The sequence below is a fragment of the Lissotriton vulgaris genome, chromosome 10, assembly GCF_964263255.1.
Source record: "Lissotriton vulgaris chromosome 10, aLisVul1.2, whole genome shotgun sequence".
Classification (NCBI taxonomy): domain Eukaryota; kingdom Metazoa; phylum Chordata; class Amphibia; order Caudata; family Salamandridae; genus Lissotriton; species Lissotriton vulgaris.
The window spans coordinates 67,167,831-67,194,155 of record NC_141698.1 but is presented as its reverse complement, the minus strand read 5'-3'; the positions used below and the strand labels follow the sequence as shown (position 1 = coordinate 67,194,155).

The 26,325-nt window shown below is 45.9% G+C and overlaps 2 protein-coding genes across 6 annotated transcripts in view; one reads left to right on the top strand and one right to left on the bottom strand.

Moving 5' to 3' along the window:
• The window catches only part of NTHL1 (nth like DNA glycosylase 1), a 135,798-nt gene extending 113,937 nt beyond the window's left edge, over positions 1-21,861 (bottom strand). Inside the window, exons 1-2 of one of the 2 annotated variants that reach the window (XM_086940497.1) lie at positions 21,683-21,861; positions 3,234-3,493 (exon numbers count right to left, since the gene is read on the bottom strand). In XM_086940497.1, the coding sequence (XP_086796623.1) occupies positions 3,234-3,493; positions 21,683-21,746 (324 nt within the window). In that variant the 5' untranslated portion in view covers positions 21,747-21,861. The remainder of the gene's footprint in view (positions 1-3,233; positions 3,494-21,682) is intronic. The other variant, XM_086940498.1, reaches the window with a different exon arrangement.
• A 514-nt stretch (positions 21,862-22,375) lies between these two features.
• The window catches only part of TSC2 (TSC complex subunit 2), a 196,984-nt gene continuing 193,034 nt past the window's right edge, over positions 22,376-26,325 (top strand). For 2 of the 4 annotated variants that reach the window (XM_086940496.1, XM_086940495.1), the window contains exon 1: positions 22,383-22,469. The gene's annotated coding sequence lies outside the window, so the exon portion shown is untranslated. Of the gene's footprint in view, positions 22,470-26,325 lie in introns of all 4 variants that reach the window. The other 2 variants (XM_086940493.1, XM_086940494.1) reach the window with 2 other exon arrangements.

Genomic DNA, 26,325 nt, shown 5'->3' with positions numbered 1-26,325 from the left:
GAACCTGTTCTCGTGGAAAGCAACAGCTTCTAGTTCAGCGGGACAAAAGAATATGGATCCTTGGTCAAATAAAGGCAAGAGGACTAAGATGGTAGTATTGCTCCGGTTTCAATTATTCTAGTCTGCCATCCTGGACACCTCCCAATCCGGCTCACAAATGCAACCACAGGATGGAGCTTGCATTCCTCACCACCACCACCACCACCACCACCGACATCCGGTCCCTCCTCGACCGGGGCCAGACGGCAGCCCACATCCTACTAGGCCTCTTGGTTGCCTTCGACTCCGAGTCACGCCGATCCGGGTCTGGTGACTCAGTGGATTACTGCATCCACTGCAGGGGCCTGTGTTCGACCTCATGGTCACAGGTTAAAATCCTGGCGGGTCCACTCAGCCTTTCATCCATCTGAGGTCGATAAAATGAGCACCATTGAGTTGGGTAACAATAAACATCTGTTATTCAGTGCCAAGAGACCTTGTTAGGGTGAACGTGTGCTTACAAATACACATGTTATGTTATGTGACTGCACCCTAATCACGAGTCTCCACAATGCCAGCATCTGCGACAAGGCACTGGACCGGAGCCACTCCTTCCTCCCCGACCGGACTCAGCGAGTTAGACTACCATTGTTCCCCTCAGAACCAACAGAGATCAGCTTTGGAGTGCCCCAGGGTTCCTCCCTGAGCTCCAGCCTCTTCAAAGTCTACATGGTCCCCCTCGCAACCATTGTCAGAAGCCACGGACTAAACATAGTCTCCTACGCTGACGACACCCAGCTGATCCTCTCCCTCACCAACGAAATCACAACTGCCAGAACCAACTTCCACTTTGGAAGAAGGCCGTTGCTACCTGGATGAAAGACAGCTGTCTCAAGCTGAACTCGGAAAGACCGAAGTACTCATACTGGGACCCACTCTTTCAGCCTGGGATGACTCCTGGTGGCCAGCCACTCTGGGATCCTTCCACTGGGGATCCCAGAGTTTATGTTGCCCCTTTGGCAAGATTAATAAAAAGCCATGGCCTTTCGCTGGTGTCATATGCTGATGACACTCGGCTTATAGTGTCTGTAACCCAGTCGGTGGATGTCATGGCAGCTGATTTCTCCAAGTGCAATTCTTCCTTGATGACTTGGATGAATTCCAATTTTTTAAAGCTGAATACTGACAAACCTGAAGAGTTTGGTCAGATAGTTTCGATCTGGAATCAGCTTTGGTGGCCAACTACAGCTGGTACTTGTCCTGCGCCAGTGAACAAAGCTACGAACCTTGGCTTTATGTTTGATAAAGATCTGACCTGGGCCTCTCAGATTAACCAAGAGTAATCTGCTTGTTTTTTATGTTAAAAGGCCTGAGAAAGATTATTCCGTTCCCCCCCTTTTACCTGAGGAAAACAGTTATAAGTGCCAGGATTCTCTAGAATGGTTTATGGTAAAGCTCTCTATCTGGGAGCAGGTGCTGCACAATGTGCTTAACTTCAATCAATTCAGAACGCGGCAGTTAGAATGTTGCTTAAACTACCTAAACATTGCCCGACATCAAACGCCATCAAACAACTTCACTGGCTCCCAGTCCGACGATGTGTCGATTTTAAGACACTCTGTCTGGTACATAAAGCCTTCTTTGGTGGTGGGGCTGAGGATGTACAATTTCTGTTTTCCTGTTATCTGCCAACACGTTCCTTAAGGTCAGCCACTCTTGGCTTGGTCAAACTCCCCAAGATAAAAAGAGTAAGGTGGGGAGGAAAACGCTTCTCCTTCCTGGCATCTAAACTTTGGAACTCTTTGCCTGTACATCTGAGAAGGATTCCAAACAGATTGACAGATTGGTTTTCAGGAAGGAAATTAAAACATGGCTCTTCCCCCAACATTAAACAAGTCAGCGTTATATTCAACTACTTTTCCCAGTGCCAAGACGCCTCGGCAGTAGTGCGCTCTACAAATACCCTCAGTCAGTTACCTAGACAGACCGCACACGGAAACTCAGCATCATACTGGACTCATCGCTCACAATGAACCGCCAAATCAACACAGTTTCCTCAGCCTGCATCCACATGCTCTGCCTGCTTCGAAAGACTTTCAGATGGATCCCCACAGAATCCAGAAGGACGGTCACCCACGCACTCTACTCCAGCAGACTAGACTATGGCAATGCACTCTACAACAGCGTCACCCAGAACCAGCTCAAGAAACTTCAGAATGTTCAAACCGCCATTGCCAGACTGGTCCTCGACATCCCCCGCCGCAGCCACATCACGCATGCCGGACGGGTACCTATTGGTCTCTAAAGCACTTCTTTACTTTCAGAGAGTACATCTGCACTAGGTTAATGCCCCCTCCCAACTCTACAGTCAAGGCCATTACATTACCATGAGGGAAGAAGGTAGTAAGTATATTAAACGCATTGTTATAATGAAATACTTCTGTATTCGTCATTATCATGATACAATGGTGCATTTTACACAGCAATGGTATATAAGGTCAAAAGATATTATACAATTGTATTGGTCAAAAAGAATCTGTTAACAGTAACAATTCTGTGGCGCCCACGGTTTTTGTATATGAAAACGTTTACATGATGTGAACTTTATAGCACAGCGGACAGAAGGTGAGCATGTGCTAGAGCATAAAAAAAATAAAAGAATTCATGTAGAACAAGAGGGATTGTTGACATATTAAAGAAACAAAGTACCCTCATACATGTTTGGAAAGGCAGAAAAAGAAAATCCCTCTAGGTGTCTGGGACCTTGAAGCACTCGTCCGGTGTACGTGTGCGTTCCCACCTACACTTTACAGACGTGTGAACGCTACATACAGGTGGTCATGGTGTCATGAAAGCTTGAATAAGAACCAAGTCGTGCTTTCTTCCAGATTTAGGACAGCATGTAGGTCACCAGGATGGAACTAAGATGGTTGGCAAAAACACCCTGTAATAAAAAAATTGTGTTTATCTCTTTATACTCTGCCGTGTATCAACTTTACAAATAATTTCCCTTGTATGATTGATTTATGGATAACTTAACTTTAAGACTTAAGTTCTAGTTGTTGTAACTTGCCCAATACCCAGGTTAAAGAAAAACACTTGAACAGAACCCTATCCAATATTGATGGCACTAGACTGGTTTTAACCATATTCAAAAGAAAAGAACATTTTTAGGATTCAATCCATGAAATGGGTTCTCCAATGTATTTTTGCACAATAACTAATATTTAAACATTCAACAATCCCAGCTTTACCTCTGGAGCTGCAGTGCGATCAAAGCATTTCTCCGCACCCATCTCATCCACAGGCGCGTCCTTCCCCTTGCGCATCTCCCGGATGTTTTCCAGCTGCTCTCTCCAGTCTTTCGGCTCCCATTTCGGTTTTTTAAGGTCACCGCCGGTGGGGTCTTTGCCGTTTCCCTCATTCGGTTGTGACTCATAAGCAACTGAAAGGGATTTCTTCTTTGGCCTGCGCTTTGGACAGCCTGCTCCTACGCTCTGCTCCTCCTGGGCACCTACGGTAAAAAGGTGAGGGACTGAGTAACAACTATTTTGATTCGCTCTACAATACTAGGCAGGACGATTCTCCCCAAAATTTTAGGCCCGTGAGTCAGAGATTTACACCTAGGTTTTCGAAAGACTTACTCATTTTGGAAATCACAAAAAACACAAGTATGGTCGGAAATCTATGAAATGTGAATACTTCCAGGTATAGTGTAACTTTATGCAGCGTTACACATACCTTTGGCCTAAAAGGCTTACAACCTGAAATCTTAGTGGAAATGTGAATTTGCACACTTATTGCCTCTGTTTTTTTTCTCTCAAATGTATTTCGTTTTTTTTTTTACATGTTAATCACCATTTTTCACCCACGTGTAAATAAAGGCATGTTCCTCTTCTAAATAATAACCTTCACTGGACACTGAGTTTCTTGTGCTTTATTCACTGTATCCTTCTTGCGGACCCCTACTGACTTCTAGAGTAAGCTTTGACCCAATTGGCTTTGCTACCTATGGACAGTCAGTTGCTTAAAGGGAGTACCCTGGATATTCAACTGTTGTCCAACAGTTTCTGAGGCCTGGAACACCAGAGACACACAGACGTAAACACCATGAGTACTTCTTAGTGACCAAAGATTGCCCCAAAACCCAGAAAATCAACCATTGGCAAAGCCAATGGGTCTTGCCTCTGGGACTTATTGGGTTTGCCAATGGTTCTAACGATACTGTACAGCATCCTCAATAGAGCCCAGCAGGGTTGGTTTTAAAAAAAAAAAAAAAAAAAGGGGGGGGAAAAAGCCATACGCCACCACCCGCATAATTTTGTAGGCGCGCACACCAAGCATGCGCGCATCTACAAAATAAGACAAGTGTTTTATTTTTTCTGTATGCCAATCTGGGTTGGATTGATAAACAAGAAAAAAGAGAGTGGGGTGAAGCAACACAGTGGAGGTGTAAACAACAAGGGGCAACAAGGAAGGAGGAAAGCAACAGTAGGGGATGCAGGAATACGGAGAAGTAAAGTGACGTGGCAATACCAAGAGGGTGCGAGTAGAATGGAGGGTACAGGCAAGAACCATGAAGAAGAAGAGAATGTGGGGGAGCAAATGAACACAAAAGAACACAACACAGAGATGGGTGGAGAAACAGTTGAAAAGCCAACGCAGGCGTGGGATAAGCACACAAGAGCAAGCGGGAAACCAAGGGCAGAGAGCTTGACTGAGGGTGAGACGTACACAAGAGAGATAGCAGGAAAACACATGCACTGAGCGTGTTTAAACAAAAAATGGAGCAGTGCAAGGACACAAGTAATGGATCCGCACTTTAGGGGAGGGAAAACCCAAGAGGAAGTGAATCCCATATGCGCTAACAAACTATAAGAAAAGAAATGAAAGTGACAATGTGTTAAAAATGGGGGTCTCTAGTTGGCAGAGGTAGGTACCTTTGTCCAAATAGGAACCCTTGATTCTAGTCAGGGTAAGGGGGATACACACTTTAGATAACCCCTGTTGACCCCCTTGGTAGCTTGGCACGAGCAGACAGGCTTATCCCAAAGGCAATGTGTAAAGTATTTGTATCAACACTCACAGTAACAGTGATAACGCCACAAATGGACACCACACCAGTTTAGAAAAAAAAGTATCTTTATCTTTGCTCAACAAGACCAAAACGACAAAAATCCAACATACAAGTATTAAGAAAAATGTCTCAAAACATTTTAGCAACTGAGTCCATAGGAAACTATGGATGTGTGATTTCTTGCAAAGTACCTGTGGTTGCGCCAAAATTCACCAAGTCAAACAGCAGCAGCGATGAGAAGCGTCAAAAAACAAGGAGATGCGTTGGTTACCGAGACCCTCATGGATGCGATGCAACAGTTCCGCTGTACACAGAAGTGCGATGCGTCGGGTCCGGTCTGTAGGGGGAAGCGATGCGTCGATTTTGGGCCGGCTCAGATCCTCGGGTGATGAGTCAGGGAAAACTTGCCGCACAGGGACAATGCGTGGAAAGCCGGGATGTGTTGGCGAACAATGCAGCGGCGGCAAGCCTCGCTGCGTCGACCTTTTCATTCGTGATCCCTCATTGCGCAATTCTTACTGCAGCAACAGGCGCTGCGTCAGTTTCGGCTGCCGCAATGCGGGGAGATTCTTCAGTGCTGCATCAGAAAACTGCAGCAAGAAAAGCAATGCGTTGATTTACTTGTGTTTGCATTGCTCTTCCAGCTCCCAACAGCAAAAACAACCTCTAGAGGCCCAAGACAATCATAGGCACCTCTTGGCAGGTCAGAAGTCCCAGCAAGGAAGTTCAGGGGAGCTAGGGCTGAAGTCTTTGTGATCCAAAGACTGCGATGTGATCTACAGTGGCACAATAACTCAAAGAGTGTACAACTAAAAACATTAATCAATAGTGACTACTGAACTCATGTTCCGCGCCAAACGTGAACGTACTGCCTTTGGCACGGACAATAAGGTAACAACTTTAGTTTGTTGAGAATTATGGGATACAGGTTTGTTAAGCTTAGGGGGTTTACATTTTTGTTTACGTGAAGCGTTATGTTTGTGCACTCGGGGTTGTGGCATTAATTTAGTATACATGAGTTCAGTAGTCACTATTGCCTAATGTTTTTAGTTGTACACTCTTTCAGTTATTGTGCCACTGTAGATCACATCGCAGTCTTTGTAAGCAAGTTAGATTTGTTTAAAATTTCCTTAAGAAAACAACTGGTGATTTTTATATGTTTCTTCACAGTAACCCCGGAGGAAGGGCATATAATGCCCGAAATGCTTTGGGTTTAAGAATAAATTTCAAGTCACGCAACCAGGAGGGGCGAATCCCCAGGTGTTCTTCGAAAGGCCCAGACAGGCATTCGTTGTACATGGAGTATATGAATCAATCATGGACAAAAAGTGATGATGTTAGTAAACAATTCGATATAATTGATGGATTTAACCCGTTAACCGCGGCGGTAATTCCGCCGCGGTGTAGGCGTTTTCGTGCGCGGGTGGGGCGCCATCGGCCAATGGCCGACAGCAGCACTGGCGAGGTAGTGCTGCCGTTGGCCATTGGCTGACGGCAGCAAGGAAAGGGTTAAATAAAGAGAAATATGTTGACAATCAAGTTTGGTGGAAGAAATTCCTTTGGGCAGTGCACTCTGTTTTGGAGTATGACGAGGCTCCATTTGTATTTTGTTTTGAAGGTGTGCGCACGGATGAAACGCAAACACCAGGGTGCACGCAAAATGACTCATAATGATGAACTAATGAGTATCGGGTATGATGGAGTACATACGCACTATGTTGTGTACTTTCTAAAAGTGGCCTTTTCAAACACACAATTTAAAAACTATCTTTAGTAAAAGATGTGTTATTAGAAACTGAGTTCAGAGAGCCTAAACTTTATTTTACAATCTTAGCCCTATGGAAAGATATGCTTGTATTCCCCATTTTGTCCTATGAGGCAAAATGGCCTTTCAATAGTGAAAAACGAAATTGACAGTATTTCACTATCAGGACATGTTACACACATAAGTACATGTCCTGCCTTTCGCATACACTGCACCCAGCCCAGGGGGGTACCTTGGGCCTACCATAGGGGTGTCCTATATGTAAGAAAAGGGAAGGTTAGCGCCTGGAAAGCGGGTGGACTTGCCAAGTCGACATGGCAGTTCGCAAACTGCACACAGGCCTTGCAGTGGCAGGGCTGAGACATCTTTTCAGGGCTACTTATGTTGGTGACACAATCAGTGCTGCAGGCCCACTAGTAGCATTTGATTCACCAGCCCCAGCACATCTAATGCACTTTACTGGGGACTGACCAGTAAATCAAAATATGCCAATCAGGGAGAACCAATCATAATAACAAAGTACACAGGGAGCATATGCACTTTAGCACTGATTAGCAGTGGTAGAGTGCCCAGAGTTCTAAAACCAACAAACATAGGTCTGGAGAAAATAGGAGGAAGAAGCAAAAAGTTTGGGGATAACCCTGCAAAAAAGGGCCAAGTCCAAAACATTGAAACCAACCAATGGTAAATATGGAGCAGGCTTTAAGCCCACTGCAAGGTAACAAAATGTCTCACAACAGACATTGCGTGTAAGGGATAACTGCTTTATATGATAAGTCACACAGTACTGCCAATCTTAAGAGAATTTACAAACGTATGGGATAAGCTAATTTTCAAAATACAATAGTAGGTTATGTTTAAATGCAGATAAAGCATTCGGCATGGGAAAGTGTATGCATTTTCCGCGCACCTCTTTAAAGGAAGAGAAATGGAGGAACACAGTTGTTCAGACACAAAGAGAAAATAAATTAGAAGGCTTGCAGGTGACTAAAAAGTACAGGTTTTATTGAAAAAAATCATCGGGCGGCAAGGCAGCTCACTAGCTCAATGACCTTACGACTTGCTCACCTATTGGTGTCAAAGGCTTGGGTTCTCATTGGCACAGGTCACCTAGTCAATAAGGTTATTTAAACAGAGGGTTTAAGGCTTCCAGTTAAAAGGTGTCAGGTTAAGGTTGCAGTCTGTTTGGGCTTGGAAATGGCCTGGGGGCTGGAACCCTGCATCCTTTTCTTCAAAACTGCAGGTAAGCAGTCCAACATTTTTCACAATCTATATCTAGCAATATTGCCTGATGACGACCCATCCTAAATACCCACCTCTCATATACATTAAGATGAGCATAACTTTTACGTAACCACTAATATTACCTAAATAACCTCTTCAACAACAAAACCAACCACCACGTGTACACCAAACAACCAATCAAAAACATACTAACTGTAAAACAGCTACCTGAACAATTGACAAAAACAATGTCACTTGTCTGGAGTAAACTAAGGGAAGACACAAATGTGTGTTCACAAGGTTCACCGATTGTACCGCCCCCTCAAAACCAATCACACCCTAGACAACACAGTAGCTTTAACACCACTACCTTTCAAAAAAGCCCACACACCTTGAAATTCTCCAACCCAACAACCTTCCTTCCACCTCCACCCCAAACTGCAACCAGACTACCCTCCCAACCCACCAACACCATAATCTTGTTACTATAAAAACTACTGGATGAGGATGAGTCGTGCGGAGGCGTTCTGTATGCGTTGTAGTTGTTTCTGGAGTTTGGCGGTGGTTCCTGCGTATAGGGCTGCGTATAGGGCGTTTCCGTAGTCCAGTCGGCTAGTGACGAGGGCCTGGGTGACCATCTTTCTGGTTTCGGTGGGGATCCACTGGAATATCTTTCGGAGCATGCGCAGGGTGTTGAAGCATGATGACGATACGGCGTTGACTTGCTTGGTCATCGAGATTGTCCAAGGATGAGGACCTCCGTCTTGTCTGAGTTCAGCTTCAAGCGGCTAAGCTTCCTCCATTCTGCAACGTCTTTCATTCCTTCCTGTAGGTTGGTTTTGGCGGTGGCTGGGTCTTTGGTGAGGGAGAGTATCAGCTGGGTGTCGTCGGCGTAGATGATGTTGATGTTGTGTTTGCGTGCGATGGCGGCGAGGGGGCTCATGTAGATATGGAAGAGCGTTGGGCTGAGCGAGGATCCTTGGGGTACGCCGCAGATGTTTTTGGTGGCTTCTGAGCGGAAGGGAGGGAGGCGGACTCTCTGGGTTCTGTCGGAGAGGAACGAGGTGATCCAGTCCAGGGCCTTTCCTTGGATCCCAGTGTTGAAGAGGCGTGTTATTAGGGTGTGATGGCATACGGTGTCGAAGGCTGCCGAGAGGTCCAGGAGGATGAGGGCGCTTGTTTCTCCGTTGTCCATCAGGGTCCTGATGTCGGTGGCTGCGATGAGGGCGGTCTCGTGCTGTGGTTGGCTCAAAAACCGGACTGGGAAGGGTCGAGCGAGTTGTTTGTCTCGAGAAAAGCAGTCAGCTGTTTATTGACGGTCTTCTCTATGACCTTGGCGGGAAAGTGAAGAAGAGAGATGGGGCGGAAGTTCTTGAGGTCTTTGGGGTCTGCTGTGGGTTTCTTCAGAAGGACGTTGATTTCTGCATACTCACAGCTCTCGGGGAAGGTGGCTGACGCAAACGAGATGTTTATGACGTTCCGGAGATGGGGTGCGATGATGGTGTCGGCTTTGTTGAAGATATGATGGAGGGTATGGGTCCGAGGGGGAGCCGGAGTGGATGGAGTTAATGATGTTGGTGCAGCATAGCCATAATCTACAAAGAGACCCTCAAATGCGCAACCATCACAGACAGCAACACCCTCTTCATGGAGCACCTCAACTTCCAACTCAAAATGAGTAGCACAATCACTGATTAATGCACCATTTACGAAAGACCAACAGGCTTTGAGTACAGACACTCACGTTGATCAGGCGGAATGGGTGACCCACTTTGAAGGCTTATTTGGAGCTGGTGAGACTTTACCCACCCAGTCCTGTCCCAAAATCTTAGGAGCAGTAGGGGCGCTCTTAGTTTTAGACTAGAGGAAGTGAAGTATGCTCTAAGTCAGTGTAAACGGGAAAAAGCACCAGGACCGGACGGAGTGCCCATTGATCTCTTTCTGGAGAACCAAGATTTATGGGCCTCGCTCTTAACAAATGTTTTTAATAAAATTGCCCAAACATGTGCCCCTCCGTCGTGGAAAACAACAGTAATCGTCCCCATTTATAAGAAGGGAGATAGGTCAACTCCGAAGAACTATAGGCCTATCTCACTGATAGATTCGACTGCTAAGTTAATGGATCGCCTTCTTTTAAATAGGTTGGAGGAATGGGCCTTGGATAAGAATATTATAATCCCCTGTCAGTTTGGTTTTAGAAAAGGGAAAGGCACTGTCGATCAGTGCCTGAATTTGAGCCTAATTATAGCGAAATACACTGTAGCTAAAAAAGGCCACCTCTATCTTGCCTTCATGGATCTGTCCGCAGCCTTTGACTGCGTGGCACAGTCTAGGCTGTGGCAGATCATGGGGGCAATGGGGATTGACGAGAATATTATTAACATCATTTGTGACCTATATATATATATATATATATAGGTGCTTCTGCCTGTGTCCGATATGGAAGGAATGGTGAATGCACTAGACATTTTAAAATCATGAGAGGTGTTAGGCAGGGGTGCGTTCTAGCCCCTTTCCTATTCGCACTTTACACTAATAATGTAGAAGCTGCTCTGAGAGAGTCCACCCCAGATGTCCCTTATATAAACTCCAAACTGATACCTATACTACTTTATGCGGATGACGCAGTGCTCATAGGACATACTAGTAATGCACTGCGTCATTTAGTGCTGGATTACACGCAATATATGAACTCTCTGGATATGAAAGTTAATTATTCCAAGTCCTTTATCCTTGTGGCCGGTCCAAAATTGCGGCAACAACCCCAAATTGTCACTGAACAGAGGAAAATGGGAGTCGTTGACTCTTAATTATTTAGGGATCATGTTTGATAGTGAAATTAATTGGCAAAACATGATTGTAAATAGAGCGACCCAGATGGAAAAGAATATTGGGGCTTTAATTAAGTTTATTAAAAAAAACTGTGTAAAACCTCTGGATGTTATAAAAACAGTGTATGAAGCAAAGATAGTGTCTGCTGCCACTTATGGAGCGGCCATCTGAGAATGTACAAAACTCCAATCAATTGAAGAAACATTTTTTTTAAAGATACTCTCATTACCGAAGTCTTCTGCAAATTTTAAATGCCATATGGAAATGACAGCCCCCTACATTTCTGATAAAATCTCTTTGGCGCCAATATTACTGTGGCACTCAATATGGCGAAAGGAGACCCTCACACTGACAAGAGATATTATAAGTGATGTCCTGAAACTTGATGGGGTGAGTAACATAACCTGGTTACGATATGTTGAATGTACTTTAAAAGCTAACGGGCTACATCACCTTTTTTTAGATCCTATAAGCTGCTGTTCTATTTCTAAGAACGATCTGAAAGCCCAGCTGAGTAGGACTCACAGTAATGCAATTACCGGTAAGCAATTGAAGCATTACCTCATCGTCCCTCCCTCGCTTCCCTTCCTTACACAATGAGATGTACAAAGCCAAACAGGACAACCAAAGAAGGTATGCAAAAAACAGGTTTATTAAAAAACACAGAAAACAAGGAACAAAAACACTATTCAGGAATCATAGTGGAAAGAACCCTGTGTCCAAAGACATCAGCACAGTCAACCTCCTGGCCAATCCTGTAATGAGAGGCAAAGGTCAACGGTGAAGCCCAGGTGGCAGCCCTGCAAATCTCAGAAATGGAAGCCCCTTGGACCTCCGCACAGGAAGCAGCCATGGAGCGAGTGGAACAACCTTGAACCCCCAAAGGAGAAAGGTGCCCCGACTCCCTGTACGCCAAAGAAATCAGCGATCGAACCCAACGACTCAAGGAAGGAGTAGAAGGACGCAAAGCCCGATTTACAGGCCCAAAATTAACAAAAAGGGAATCCGAGAGACAGAAAGGAGCGACCCGCTCCAAATAGACCAGGAGAGCCCTCCTAACACCAAAGAGTGCAGCCGCACCTCAGACTCCGAGGACGGGGAATCAAAAAAGGAAGGAAGGACCAACTCCTGATCCCTGTGGAACTGAGAATCCACCTTAGGACGAAAGGAAAGAATCGGCCGTAACACGATCCTGTCCTCAAAAACCCGACAAAAAGGGTGTTTGGAAGAAAGAGCACCCAGTTCACCCAGGCGGCGAGCAGAGGAAATGGCCACCAAAAAGAAAGTCTTGAAGGACAACAGGCGCAGATCAACAGAAAGCAAGGGCTCAAAGAGAGGGGACATCAAAGCGTCCAAGACCAGAGACAGATCCCAGGTGGGAAAATGCCGCCTAGGGGAAGGAAGAACATTACCCAAACCCTTAAAAAGGCGACTAACCAACCCCTCAGAATCCGAGAGATTGCCCCAAGAGCTTCGAAATGCCTTAATCGCAGCCCATTGCAAACGAAGGGAAGAAACCTTCAAGCCCAAGGCAGCACCCTTCTGAAGAAACAGCATCACCTCAAACAAAGAAGAGGAAGTAGGGTCCAAACCCTTGACAAGACACCACCGACTGAAAGAACGCCAGTGCCAGAGGTAAGACTTGTTGGTCGACGAGCGCCTAGTCACCTGCAGTGTAAATGTAAATGTAAATGTAAATGTGTTTCGATTTATATAGCGCAACACTTTAACCCAGGGGTCTCAAGGCGCTTGCTTAGGGAACCCGTCCTGGTATTCCCCTGTGAGATACCCCGGCCGGGTATCCACAAGGTGAAAGCCAGGCATCCCGCCGCGAGGGGCCGTAGTGGAGATTAAGCAAGCTATTGCCCAGAGTCGCAGAGTGTGACCCCATGAGTCGAGTAGGCACCGGAGCGAGAAATGTCGACTCCATGGAATTTTGAGCCCGAGACCCGCCGAGGCGGGGAATCGAACCCTGGTCCACGGCCGATCTCAGCTTCCGGGTCTGCCGCCTCTAACCACTGAGCCACGCTTCTCCACAAAGAGGTCAAACCAGCCAGAACCCCTTGACGCAGAAGACCTAAGCATTCAACCTCCAAGCCGCCAAGCGCATCCAGGCCAGAACATCCTGTTGCAACGCCGGGAAGATCAAAGGGGGCGGAGACAGAGGTAGTAACCACTCCACCTCCGACCTCATCTCCACCATGAGAGGAAACCAGGAGGCACGAGGCCAAGCCGGAGCCACAAGAATCACAGAAGCCCCCGAGGAGCGGACCCGCAGCAGGAAGCGGAGAAGAAGGGGGAAAGGAGGAAAGGCATACAGAAGCCCGCGGGGCCAAGGGAAGGAGAGAGCATCCACCGCCCAGGCCGACCCTTCCCGACTGCGGAAGACAACCCGGGCGACCAAGGCATTGCCCACATTCGCAAAGAGGTCCACCACCAGAACACCCTAACGCATCGTCGGATCCACAAACAACTCCAGACGAAGGCAGAAATCCACAGAGGACGGAATGGCCCTGCTGAGGGCATCTGCAAGGGAATTGGACACCCCCTGAATATGGATCGCCGAGAGCGCCAACAGATGAGACTCCGCCCAAACAAACAGCCGCCTCGCCACTAGGGCCAGAGAAGAGGACCTGGTCCCCCCCTGTCTGTTCACATAAGCCATGGCAGTGATGTTGTCGGTCCTGATCAGGACAACGGAACCCTGCAGAAACCGGGAGAAGGCCAACAGAGCTAAAACGGACCGCCTCCAACTCCCTCCAGTTCTATGACATCCTGCTCTGAGAGGGAGACCAGAAGCCCCTGGACCGATGATCCCCCAGCCAGGCCCCCCACCCGAGAGGCTGGCATCCGTGGTCACCACAACCGGAGCCGGAGGAGAGAGAGAGACACCCTTCAGCAGATGACCTCGAACCAGCCACCAACCCCAGAGCCGTCTTGATCTGAGGTGAAACCAGGATCGAAGAGAGGGGAAGGCAATGGGGAGAACAATGCGCCAGAACATAAGCCATCAGTGTGTGTAAATGAAACCTGGCCCATGGAACCAGAAAAACCGTGGCCGCCATATCCCCCTGAACCTGGAGCCAACGAGATGCCACCTGCACAGGTTCGGACAGAAGAGACAGGATGTGAGAATGAATCTTGGCCACCCGAGCCTCGGACAGAGTGACCACCCCTAAATCTGTCCGAAACCGAGCCCCAATGAAGAGACGATCTTGGGACGGAACAAGGAACGACTTTCCAAGATTGACAAGAAAGCTGTGCTCCCTCAAAACGGCCAGAACCACCTCTGTGTGATTGAGAGCCAACTGGAAAGAGGGAGCATGAATCAACCAATCGTCCAGATAAGGATGAAAAAATATCCCTCGACAGTGGACCAGGGCCACCAATGGAGCCAAAAGCTTGGTGAAGACCCGAGGAGCGGACTTGAGCCCGAATGGCAAAACCACAAACTGGAAGTGAAAGTTGCCAACCGCAAAACGAAGAAACTGCTGATGAGTCTGAGCCACTGGAACGTGAAGGTAGGCGTCCTGTAAATCGATAGATGTCATGAAGTCCCGGACCCCCACCAACGGGATGATGGACTGCAAGGTCACCATTTTGAAGCGAATGGTCCGAACCCAACCATTCACCCTTTTCAGGTCCAGAACCGGCCGGAATCACCCTGACACCTTCTGGACCAGAAACAAAATGGAATAACATCCTTGCCCCCGCTGTGCCAGAGGGACCGGAACGATAGCCTTCTTTGACAGAAGATCCCGAACCCCCTCCAGAAGAGCCTCCCTCCTGGCCGGAAACCTGGGGATAGGAGTAAGGATGGCGCCCCAGCCGATTGGAATGGCGACGAAGTCGATAAGATAACCTCTCCTGATAATAGACAATGCCCAGAGATCCCTTACATCCAGCCGCCAAGCTTCCAGTAAAGACAACAACCTCCCGCCCACAGGACTTGCGGCTGAAACACAGTGGACGTCAGGACTTCCTCTTGAAGGTATCCGCCGGAGTCTTGGAACCAGCCAAGGTAGAAGACTTGTTGGGCCGGAACTGGCGCCGACGAGCAGAAAAGTTTTTAGAGGACTGCCGGGAAGACTGAAATGACGAAGAGGAGGACGGAACCGGATTCCAGAAATGGCGAGAACCAGAGGCAGATGCCTTGCTCTTGTAAGGCAGCGCATGCTTACGATCCTTGAAAGCCTTAGTGATCACACTATCCAGCTGGTCACCAAAAAGCATCGTGCCATCAAAGGGGATCTTAAGGAGCGAGGACTTCTCTGAAGAATCAGCTTTCCAGTAACGCATCCACAAATTCCGACGAGCCAAAACCAAGGAGCCAGAGGCCATGGCCGAAGACCGAAGCACATCCGAAGAGACGTCAGCTAGAAGTTTAGCCTGCTGTTCCATGTGGACAAGCAAGCCAGAGCAGTCCGTCTTCTCCTGAATAGCTGTGGCCAGCTTCCCAAAGTCAGACACCAAGGATTGCGCCGCATACGCAGAGTAAACACCTCATCCCTATGTACAAACTTCCCCGAAGAGGTAGAAGGCTTGGCAGTGTCCAAAAAAGAAGAGTCCTCAGAGGGAGAGTCCACCGGACCCACCGCAGCACGAGAAGACCTGCGCTTCGCAGGAACCCTGCTTTCCAGAGCACGAGCCACAGCAGCCTCAATCATGGCCTGCACCTCAGAAGCAGACAGGAGGGCTGAAGAATCTTCCGGACCCTGGGATCTGGTTCGACGAGCCGGGATAGGCATCTCATCCTCAGAAGAGGAGGAAAAAACATGTAAGCGCTTGGAACTTCGCTTAGCCATAATGAAAATGGTCAGAGAAGCATAGCAGTGACAAGCCTTAAATAAGGAGTAGCCCAGAAACCGACCAATAGATATAAAAGACCGGGAGGTAACCAATGAAAGAGTAAGAAATGAAAAACCAATCAGCAAATAACAAAAAAGAAATAAAAACGACCTCTTATGAGGCCCCTACTGTAATGGAGCATCAAAAAAAGCCAGCCGAGGATCACCTGCACACCCGACAGCCGCCGTCTCCCATTCCGGCCTCCTGAACCGGAACTACAGCTCCAGCCACTCAGGGCCGGTGACTCCGTCACCCGGGCCCTGTCCGCCCTGCCGCCGAAGAGTGCACCGCTACTCCTGCAACGCGGTGAGGAAGGCTCGCGTACTCCAGGCCGGCACCGCCAGACCCAGCAGGCAGCACAAAGCGAGGCAGACGCCCTCAGAAAGCAAAGAATGACCGCAGCCCCGCAAACCGGCCAGCGCGTGGGACGCGCGTCTCATAATGGTGAGACAAGAAAATAACAGGAGGTGTGTGGGGGCTGGGGATCTAATATGCAGATTGGAAGGGAGATCCTAAACGCCAAGTTGTTAACAGTTAAAATATATCTAACTGTACCGAGTATCTCACAAATGGGAAAAAAATCAATGTACCTAACTTTTGTAACTAATCTACAGCATAGCTACATCCTGTTGAGATTCCGTCTAAACTATATTCCTCTAATGTAGGGTATCCCTGGTAATGTTTATGTTGCTGCCAATCTCCCACTCTGTACTTGTGATAATCAGTCAATACAGAATGATATGCATTTTTTGCTTTTTTGTAAACATTACCATAATGAGAAGAAAAGGTTTATCATCCCCATTTTGCAAAAAATTAATTTTAGACAATGTCGTGTGGCCTTTTACTATTTACAGCTATTGTCTGACCCCTTTATCTGTTTCTCTGTGGCATCCTTTCTTTTAACTGCTCTAAAAAAGAGACGTTCAATCTGCGGATCGAATTAATTGTAATATGAACTTAATCAAGTATCAATTTTTATCATAAGTTTTGAAATGGTATAGCTATTGTATCTTAACAATTATCGTACTGTAAGGATGTGGAATGTTTTTATCCTTTTATACATGTAGTATACTTTTATGCCTTCATCATGTCAGCGAAATAAAGTTATTCTGACTGACTGAGTAGCACAATCAAAGGCACCTTCGCCTACAGACCTCCGAGGACCCTATACCCCCTCCTGCAACGCCATCCTCTACTTCATTGCTCCTATTGCCGTTGACTCTAATCTGGACATCTTCTCTAGAGACCTTAACGTTTACCTTGAGAACAAAGATGACACCACAGGGCTGACCTCCAAGAAAGTATGGCCAACCTCGGACTCAAGCAACAGGTCACCGACCCCAGCCACATTACAGGACACACGCTCAATCCTTTCTTAGCAGCCAGCAACAGAGTGAAATACACACATACTAAAGAGCTCACCTGGACTAGCCACCACTGTGTCCACTTTGGCATTTCGGTACCCCACCACCACCACTGCCAGCGAAACACGGCGCAAGTGCATATACTTCCTTTACTTCTCATGCTTAGATCACTGTGTAGTTTTAGATACTCGCAAAAAGTCCTCTGAATGTTTACCTGTCCTGTTTTCAGCTGATTCTATTAAAATCTGTTATAATATTTTGTTGAGATGTTAATCACATTATAGATGCTATATTGATGAAGACTAGTCTTTTTCAGGACTTGTATGTTAACACTCAGCACTGATGTAAAAGCTGAGAAGTGCTCGCCAGATATTTGAGCAAATGCTACTTAAATTACAGTATGGTCCTTCCTTCAAGACCTGCGTAGATGTGTACCAGCAAGGGCACATGCATGAATTGACATTTCGCAATTGACATGCATAATTATGCTGAAATCATTTTCAGAGTGGGGCGCTGCCATTAATGTCACATTACTGAAGTCATACGGATTGTGAAAATCCATATTTCACACAAAAAACAATGAGAATGGTAACAATTTAGTATATAGCTAGTGGTGTATTTCAGAGCCCTGTCATGCAACTATATTACTAAAGAATGGTATGGTAGCCCACTGCAAATGCAGGCAACATATTTTCCATTGAAATGACGGTTACATTTGCACAGGCATACAGCTTTACTGATAAAAGTATAGAGAGCATAAACGATAATGTGTGGAAAGCTATATAACCTAGTGTATTGATTTGTCTTGATCGTATTAAAATCTTTGTTTCCATCATAGTTCAGAATTAATTTTAAAACACGCTAATTTGTGGTTTGCTAATTCCGATATAGTATGAAATATTTGTACAGTTTAATTATAAGCATTTAAATTTTGTTGTGAGCTAGGTAAAAAAAATCGTACAGCCTTTTCACACTCCTAGTGAGTATCACATAAATCTTCTCACCTTGTAGTCAGAAAAAGAAAAGTAAACACCAAGATCCATTTAAAAGGAATAAACACCAATTTGTTGGAAGACAGAGCATGACATTTGCCCTCTGGCTTTAAAAGCACTGCAAATGTGATCAAATAAAAACAAAATGGAAAGGCCTCTTTATTACTTATACGATGTTTGAACTCCAGCGTGTTTATTTTGGGGGTACATCAGCAGCACCCACTCCCCTACTTCCAGTGCATGTGGCATGGGCATGAAAATGAATAAGAGGATTGTTTAACTTACGCTATTGGTAAAGAGTATGGACCAAAATAAACAAGCTCGTAGACAGAACATTGTTCATCGCAGATTGATTAAGTGGTAGTGGCAGAGATAAGAAGAATCAGTCAAGCTGAAAGATTAGAGGCAGGAAACCTTTTCAAAGAAATACAGCACGTTTACTGCTGTGAACTTGCATGCAAGGGAGAGAACTGAAAAAACATACGTATGTGGAGTGCTTTATAAAAAGGGGGAAAAAACTAGGAGTTCCCAGAAAGCGAGCACTAATGAAAGAATATGAGCCAGTCAGAGATATGATAAACAGGCTATGCCCCTGGGAGGGACAAAGACATGCCGGACAGCCTAAAACAAATAAAACCAGAAAATAGAATGCAAGCAAATGTGAGTTACAAAACACAATGCCAATGGAAAGCAATGGACAGAATGTATTCCTAGGGAAGCCATTAGCATGTCTCCATGTCTTTGCAGCCAGACAGCTGTGCTGCCTGTAGGCTGCGACTTAAAAATTAATCCGAAACAACGAACAATGGAAATAAGGATAACCAATGATGGGACTCATCAAGTGAGACAACCTGCATCTAAGCAGGACAAATGTTCTGCACAGCTGAAACTGCAAGAGAAACAAATTATATCTTAAAGGTAGTGTTTGCAAATGTTTAGGAAAGTATCACTGTTATAGGTTCAGTCATGTCTTCCTCATACTGAAGTTACAGGAGGTCAAGAGTAGACATTAAATGTATATGTTTCCAACACAGAGCTTCAAAGCTTGAAGTGTTTATGGTTGATAGCCTTCAGAGGTCCTCATCCTCTGAGCCACCCCTTCGGCCTGGGACGATTCCTGGTGGCCGACCGCACTGAGAACCGCTCCAACACCCACCGACCATGCACGCAACCTAGGGGTCATCCTCGACTCCACCCTCTCCATGACTAAACAGGTCAACGCAGTCTCCTCCGCCTGCTTCAACACCCTCCGCATGCTCCGTAGGATCTACAAGTGGATCCCCACTGAAACAAGAAGAACGGTCACCCAGGCCCTCGTCAGCAGCAGGTTGGACTACGGAATCGCCCTCTATGCAGGAGCCGCGGCTAAACTCCTGAAACGGCTCCAACGCATCCAGAATGCCTCTGCACACCTGATCCTCGACATCCCTTGCCGCAGCCACATCACACCCCACCTGAGAGACCTGCACTGGCTCCCGGTCAACAAGAGGGTAACCTTCAAGCTCCTCACCCACGCACACAAGGCTCTTCACAACACCGGACCAACATACCTCAACAGATGACTCCGCTTCTACACCCCCACCCGCCAGCTCCGCTCCACCGACCTCGCCACAGTCCCCCGCTTCCGAAGAGCGATCTCCGGCAGCAGATCGTTCTCCCACCTCGCCGCCAAGTCCTGGAACACCCTCCCCATCCACCTACGGCAGACCCAAGACCTGCTGACGTTCAGAAAACTCCTCAAGACCTGGCTTTTCGAGCAGTAGCAGCATACCCCACCCCAGCGCCTTGAGACCCTCACGGGTGAGTAGTGTGCTTTACAAATGATATGATTGATTGATACATGCTTACCATGCCTCATGGAAGATAAATTCCAGCCATCGCATATATTACGATCCAGTCCCACCAAAACATGGCGGTTCAAGTAGAATCTGCTGCATGTTTGCTCTTTAAAAAGACTCTCACTCCTTTATCTTTGAAAAACTGAGCACTCACAAATGCTCCTCAATGTTTTTATTTGTGACCATCTCTTGTTGATGGCATCCCTTTTACATGTAGGGAGAGTAAAAAGAATAAATATGGAAAATGGATAATAATAAGAAACACCTTTGGCTAGCCCATCAGCTGTCTAAGAAAGTAACCCTGTCCATAAAAAATGATACTTTACACTAGAAGCCAACACCAGCTGCACTTCTTTTTCAAATTAGGTAGAATATGTTAATGTTTTTAATGCAGCTCACTGGAGATGTCAAAAGTCCATGGAAGATACAAGACAAAGCAGTAGATATGAGCGGGGCACCACACGGAGGAAGGAACAACGAGATTCTAACAGGGGAGAGGTAAGTAGTTACTCTTGGATTACAATTAAATACTTGAATTGGAGGCAAAAGGCTTCATCCAACCAGCCAGTAGCATAAAGTAAAAAATTATTGCACTGGGCAGAGCCATACATGATTAAGTGTCAAGCCAATTGCTGAAAGAGTTTGGTCAAAGAAAACTAATGGTTTAAAGGGCAAAGCAGACCCAAAGCCACTCTCTGTCTATTGTAAGCAATAGGCCAGTAAACCCCTAGATCTTCAAAGCAGACAATGAATAACCAAGGTCTTAAAACCAAGATAGTTTCCCAGGTGTTTGTTGCAAAGAAATATACTGAGAATTGTGGTTATATTTTGACTGCTAATGGTTTTAAATAGCACAATGTTAGGTATTAGTTGCTTATCCGATCCAGTTTGGTAATTTGAATTGCAGTATTAGTTATACAGGTGAAAACAGAAAAATACAAGTAAAAGTATGCAAGAAAAAAGCAAGGTGAACCACTCTTATATAGCAACTAGCACAATTAAAACTCTCTTTTTAGGGTTGCTTCTCTTCCATGACAAGCCAATACACCTACAATTTACTTCCCAGTGCATATGTGAAACCTTCAATGGCTAGTATGCGAAACTGCATTGGGCCTACTACTGGTATAGACTAGTATACAACGTATGTGCGGTTAGCACTCTAGCTCTTTATTCATACTCTGTGTCTGAGCTATATTCTGGGCCACTGAAATTATGCGATTCTGCGGGCACGGCTGTTTTCGCATAACTATGTTTTCGTCACATAATCCATCATCCAAGGCATTATCTGTAGATTTTAACAAAAACGTATTTTCTAGCACAAACGCGTTAACAGTTTCTAAAATTAAGTTGTGGCACGTGTTGTAACCTATTGTAGTTAGCTTGCTGTCTCTAACTGCAAGGTGTCATCAGTTAAAATCCTGAACATCAGAGATTCCTCGTGCAGTAGTTGAAGAAGAGATTTTGACCTGGAGGATCTGTACAGCGTTGGCTTGAGGTGGATGCACTAAATGAGTTAAACCAGCTAAGTGTTGGATTACTTCTTGACAAGTAGCAACGAGCTACAGCATTCACCACGATTGTACCATATGGAAAAATTACAAAACAATAAAGTTATACTATATAAAATGCGCCTCGTTATACCGCATAATTTAGCAAACCCTGCCGCGTAATTTGGTGCCTCAATGCCACATAATTTCATTGGCCCTACATTTAACTACTTTTGCTTCCTCGTGCATAATCTATTTGTTTACACAGGAGCACACCTTTGCACTTGCTCCGTGTCCCAATGCCGCTCCGCTGCACTAGACGCAGGGTCCCGCCGCTCATGGCTTTAAATCCCTGCACACAGGTACGCGCCAAACCAAGTTAACCCCCTGCATGTTTATTTTCCGGGTCACCGGAAACGTGCTTCCCCCGTTACTCACCCCGCCCCTCTCCCAGCGGCGTCTTGAAGTATTGCAAGTTTACATAGTACAACAGGCGAGCAGCCGGGGGCGTGGCCTAGGGGAGGGCGGGGTCGAAGCGACGGTAAACACTCTGAGCACCTGATAGTCACAAGACCACAAGACCGCTAACTAACATTCCCCGGCTGCCATGTAGTATTGGGTAGACGCCAAATCCTACAACAGCATCCTAGAAAGAAAGGTATCCCAGTCTCAGCGACTCACACTACAAAGGTGTTTAGCTACAACACATTATTTGCCGACTATCTTAAAACGGAATAAAATGCTTTCTGTAGTGTATGCATTTTTCTTCAATTTCATCTATATTTGCGTTTTCAATTTTCGGTCTCAATATAGGAGCTATATTGGCTACATTTTTGCAAAAATACTTATTTTCGCCTCATGTTACTGGTTATTGTTGGTCATTTCTACCGACCGTCGAGTTAAACGTCTCCTTTCCAAGATGGCTGATGTTCTTCTGACTATGATTGGCGAGTCGTGTCAGTTTACAATAGTCTCTCTTTTATGTCATTGACAGCAGAGGTTTATGGCAGGCCCCAGTGCAGCGAAGACGAGTTGGCTGCAAATGGACAGGAGAGGTTCTGCGGTAAGCGATGAGAGGGCACTGTAATGGTCGGGAGTGGGGCTTTGGGGGTCCCACCGCAAGTTGCACGTAGCGTCTTTCAAAGGGCCTCTTTGAATCTCCCACACAATTGCTGTGGATTACTCATTCTAAGTATCCCTCGCGTAGCTGTCCTGGAGCCACATTGAATCCAGTGTTTATAGGATTACTTAAACACATTGCGAGTGCTGCTATTCTGCAAGTTTCAGGGATTGTACTACAGAGCGCAGGTGTAGAAAAGTAAAGTGTAGGTGGGACGCATGTTCCCCAGGCTGAGAAGTATTTGTTTCTTGGATCTTTTTGCCAAGCAATAGTTTGAATGAATAGGACTCCTTGTAATCAAACTAGTGGGCAGGGGTCCATCAGTTTAACACATTTATTTATTTATTTATTTTAAAGGTTTTATATAGCGCTGCCTAGACGTGGAGGTATCAGAGCGCTTTTCATGAGCATCAGATCATAGTTACAGCTTACATCGTTACAAAGGTTACACAGTTATTAGAGCATGGCAACATAGTTACTTGTAAGGTCAAGATAAACAATAAGCACAAATACGAAAGGGGAAAAGCAAGCAATGGGGAAGGAGCTGGGGAAGTAGACAGGTAATGAAGCCGGATATTCCTGCTCAGTCGGATGAAAAGCGTGCTGACTCTCACAGTGCTGTGTAGCGACTTGCATGAGTTCCCCACACATTACCCTGGAGACATTATTCTGAGTCCCCAACTTATTGGCCTGTATTTTATCTGGTTCCGTGCAGTCCAAATTTTAGTCCATGAAGGAAGACATCCATTCTCCTAAGCCAGGGGTATTCAAACTGTGGGGCGCGACCCCCAAGGGGGCCGTGGAGTGAGGCAAAGGGGGTCGCGCCTTCATAGTGTCACTTCTGCCCTGGCCTCCAGGGCTTTAGCCCCCCCTCCTCCCCCATCCTGTGTCTCAGCCCGGGCCGCTGCAGTGCAGCTCGCGCTCCTGGGGCCTCAGCTTGGCAGTGTCTGGAGTCTTATCTCTGAGTTTTTCACAGGTCTTTAAGGACCATTAGCATCTTTACATGCCTTTGTTAACTGATTACCAAAGCTTAGTTTTTTTATGGTTCCAGTACCACCTGTGCCCCCACTCTGCCTATTCCTTACATTTGTATTTTTACACTTACTGCTGTAGTGTGAGAATGCATTTAATGAAAATAAATCTAAAGTTGGGTAGCCAAAAGAAACATGCCTGCTATGTGTTGTTTAAAGATCCTGCAGAGACCTGCTCTTGACACTAAATTGAGTTATAAATAAAAAAGTATGTATTAATTAGTTATGTGACTTTTCTGTCTTTATTCTCTTTAATTATCAGTCATGGATCATTGAGGCATCCCTAGAACACATTTAAAAGTGTTTTCTATTTATATTTGCTGTTCTAAATATTCACAGATAAGTGCAAAAAATACAGCTGTAGGTGACTGCTTATTTCTGGGCCATCAAAATAATGAGCTGGTAACCCGAATCATTAGACTGGAAGTTTGTTGCAGGATCAGCACATTATTTATTTCCTCCACCCTCGAACCCTGATTAATGCCTTTATAGCAATAGTTTAACTTGTATCTGAAACCCTACGCTTCAAATTTCTGGGAATGCACCCTGCTTTCAGACTACTCACTTCTCATTCTCGCCTTCATTTTCACGTTCACCCTGCACTCCCAACGATCGCAATGCACTCACACTAACCACCATGCACGCACACTGATCACCATGCACGCACACTGATCACCATGCACGCACACTGATAACCATGCACTCACACTGATCACCATGCACGCACACTGATCACCATGCACGCACACTGATCACCATGCACGCACACTGATCACCATGCACCCGCACTGATCACCATGCACGCGCACTGATCACCATGCACGCGCACTGATCACCATGCACGCGCACTGATCACCATGCACGCGCACTGATCACCATGCACGCGCACTGATCACCATGCACGCGCACTGATCACCATGCACGCACACTGATCACCATGCATGCACAGCAATCACCATGCACGCACACTGATCACCATGCACATCACAGAACTGAGTGTGAGTAAACTATGAGTAGTGCTATAAAAAAATGAAATGTTTGTCAGACAGGTGCTATAGAGAGATGAGGTGTATTGCTGGTGAGTGGTAGTGAGGGAATTCATGGAGAAGGTGTAAAGACTGTTGCACCGTGTGCGACCAGTGCTTGGACAAGCCCTGGCTGGGAGTGTTAACATCCCCCCCGCCACCCCCCGAAGTTCGGGTCTAGTGGAACCCCTGCTTCTAACGTTTATTTACATTTGTAGTGCGCTACTGTTACCAAAAGGTGTCCTGGGGCTAATAACCATCTGCCTGCAATGTGAGAGAGGGATCCGGGGTTGGGAGAGGAGAGAAGAGAGGGATGGAAGGAAGGGGGTGAGAGGAAAGGGGCATGGGTAAACTGCTTAACTCTGCACAAGACCGCCACGGTTTGAATGCATCCTTGCTGCTCCCAGCCAGGGCCAGGTGAGCTTCTAATGTGGCAGCGCGTATTCCTGCGGATTGGGAGGCCCTTCACAGAGGTTGCCTAGACACCTTTCTGATGTTAATTGCTGTATTTTGGTTATAAACTGGTACTGATGGGGTGAAATATTTCCTCAGTATTACTGTGTTTAAAAAAATTCTAAATAATAAAGCAATGCTACCCCAAAATACGCAGCATCACAGAACATTATTTACATTTTCTACTCACACAATTTAGTCAAGCCTGTCGCATAATTTGGTCCTCACCTTCCTCATAACCTAGAGGTTTAGAAATTTTTGTCAGGAGGGGGTCCTTACGCTTGAAAATGTTGACAGGGGGGTCTCGGCATCCAAAAGTTTGAGGACCTCTGTCCTAAGCTCTTTAGGATGTGAGGTCAGCATATGTTTAAATTTCTTCCTAAGATGTTGAATCATAATGGGCAAAGAATATCTGATATATTTATATATATATCTCCATACTGAGTTCTGGTCGATCTCCAACCTCATCCACCTCATGGAGTCTGTGTTAGATTAGTGGGAACAGGACCCAATTAACATAAATCCAAGTATCCTGCGTCCTTCGTATGGCACAGGAAAAAAGACTCGCCCTCCCAAGGATTAATGCCACTGCATTTTTAGTTACACGGCTGATGCGTTTCGACCTCCATGGTCTTTGTCACAAGTCATAAGCTTTCCTATGCCATACGAAGGACGCAGGATACTTCGATTTATATAGAAGGAAGCAAAATTGAGGGTGGAATTTAGGTTTGTAAAGAAGATAAAAGTGGTAGTGTCTAGATAAGCATTTTATAATCATCAGCAAAGACTAGGAGTCAATTGACAAATTTGTGGCAAGATTGCAAACATTTCAATGAAATGTCATTTTGGTAATGTGGCAGAAGAGTTGAATTGTGGTCAATTAATTGTTCAATGTGAGAATAGAAAGATTCAGGAACGGCTATGAGCTGCACAAAATTCTACATTGAACGATGCCATTGATATTGCTAAAGTGGTGGAGGAATCGGAGTTTTGTGCGATTGAGAGGGGCAAGAGAGGTGAGGTGGGTGATACCGTAAGGCAAAGAAAAAATAACATCTGTGGAAAATGTATAAAAGTCTAGCAACATTGTGGAAATTGTGTACAAAGGTTTTGTCTGGCAACCAATGTGTGAGCAATAAACAAAATGCGAAGTTTGTCACAGGTGGGGGAGTAATTATCATACTGGAGACTCAAAGACATGCTATGCCATTGGTAAAGATTGTAGAAAGTGTGTTCGCAAAGGACATTTTGAGTCTATGTGCAAAGAATTTCCCAAGTCAAGATCGGCTG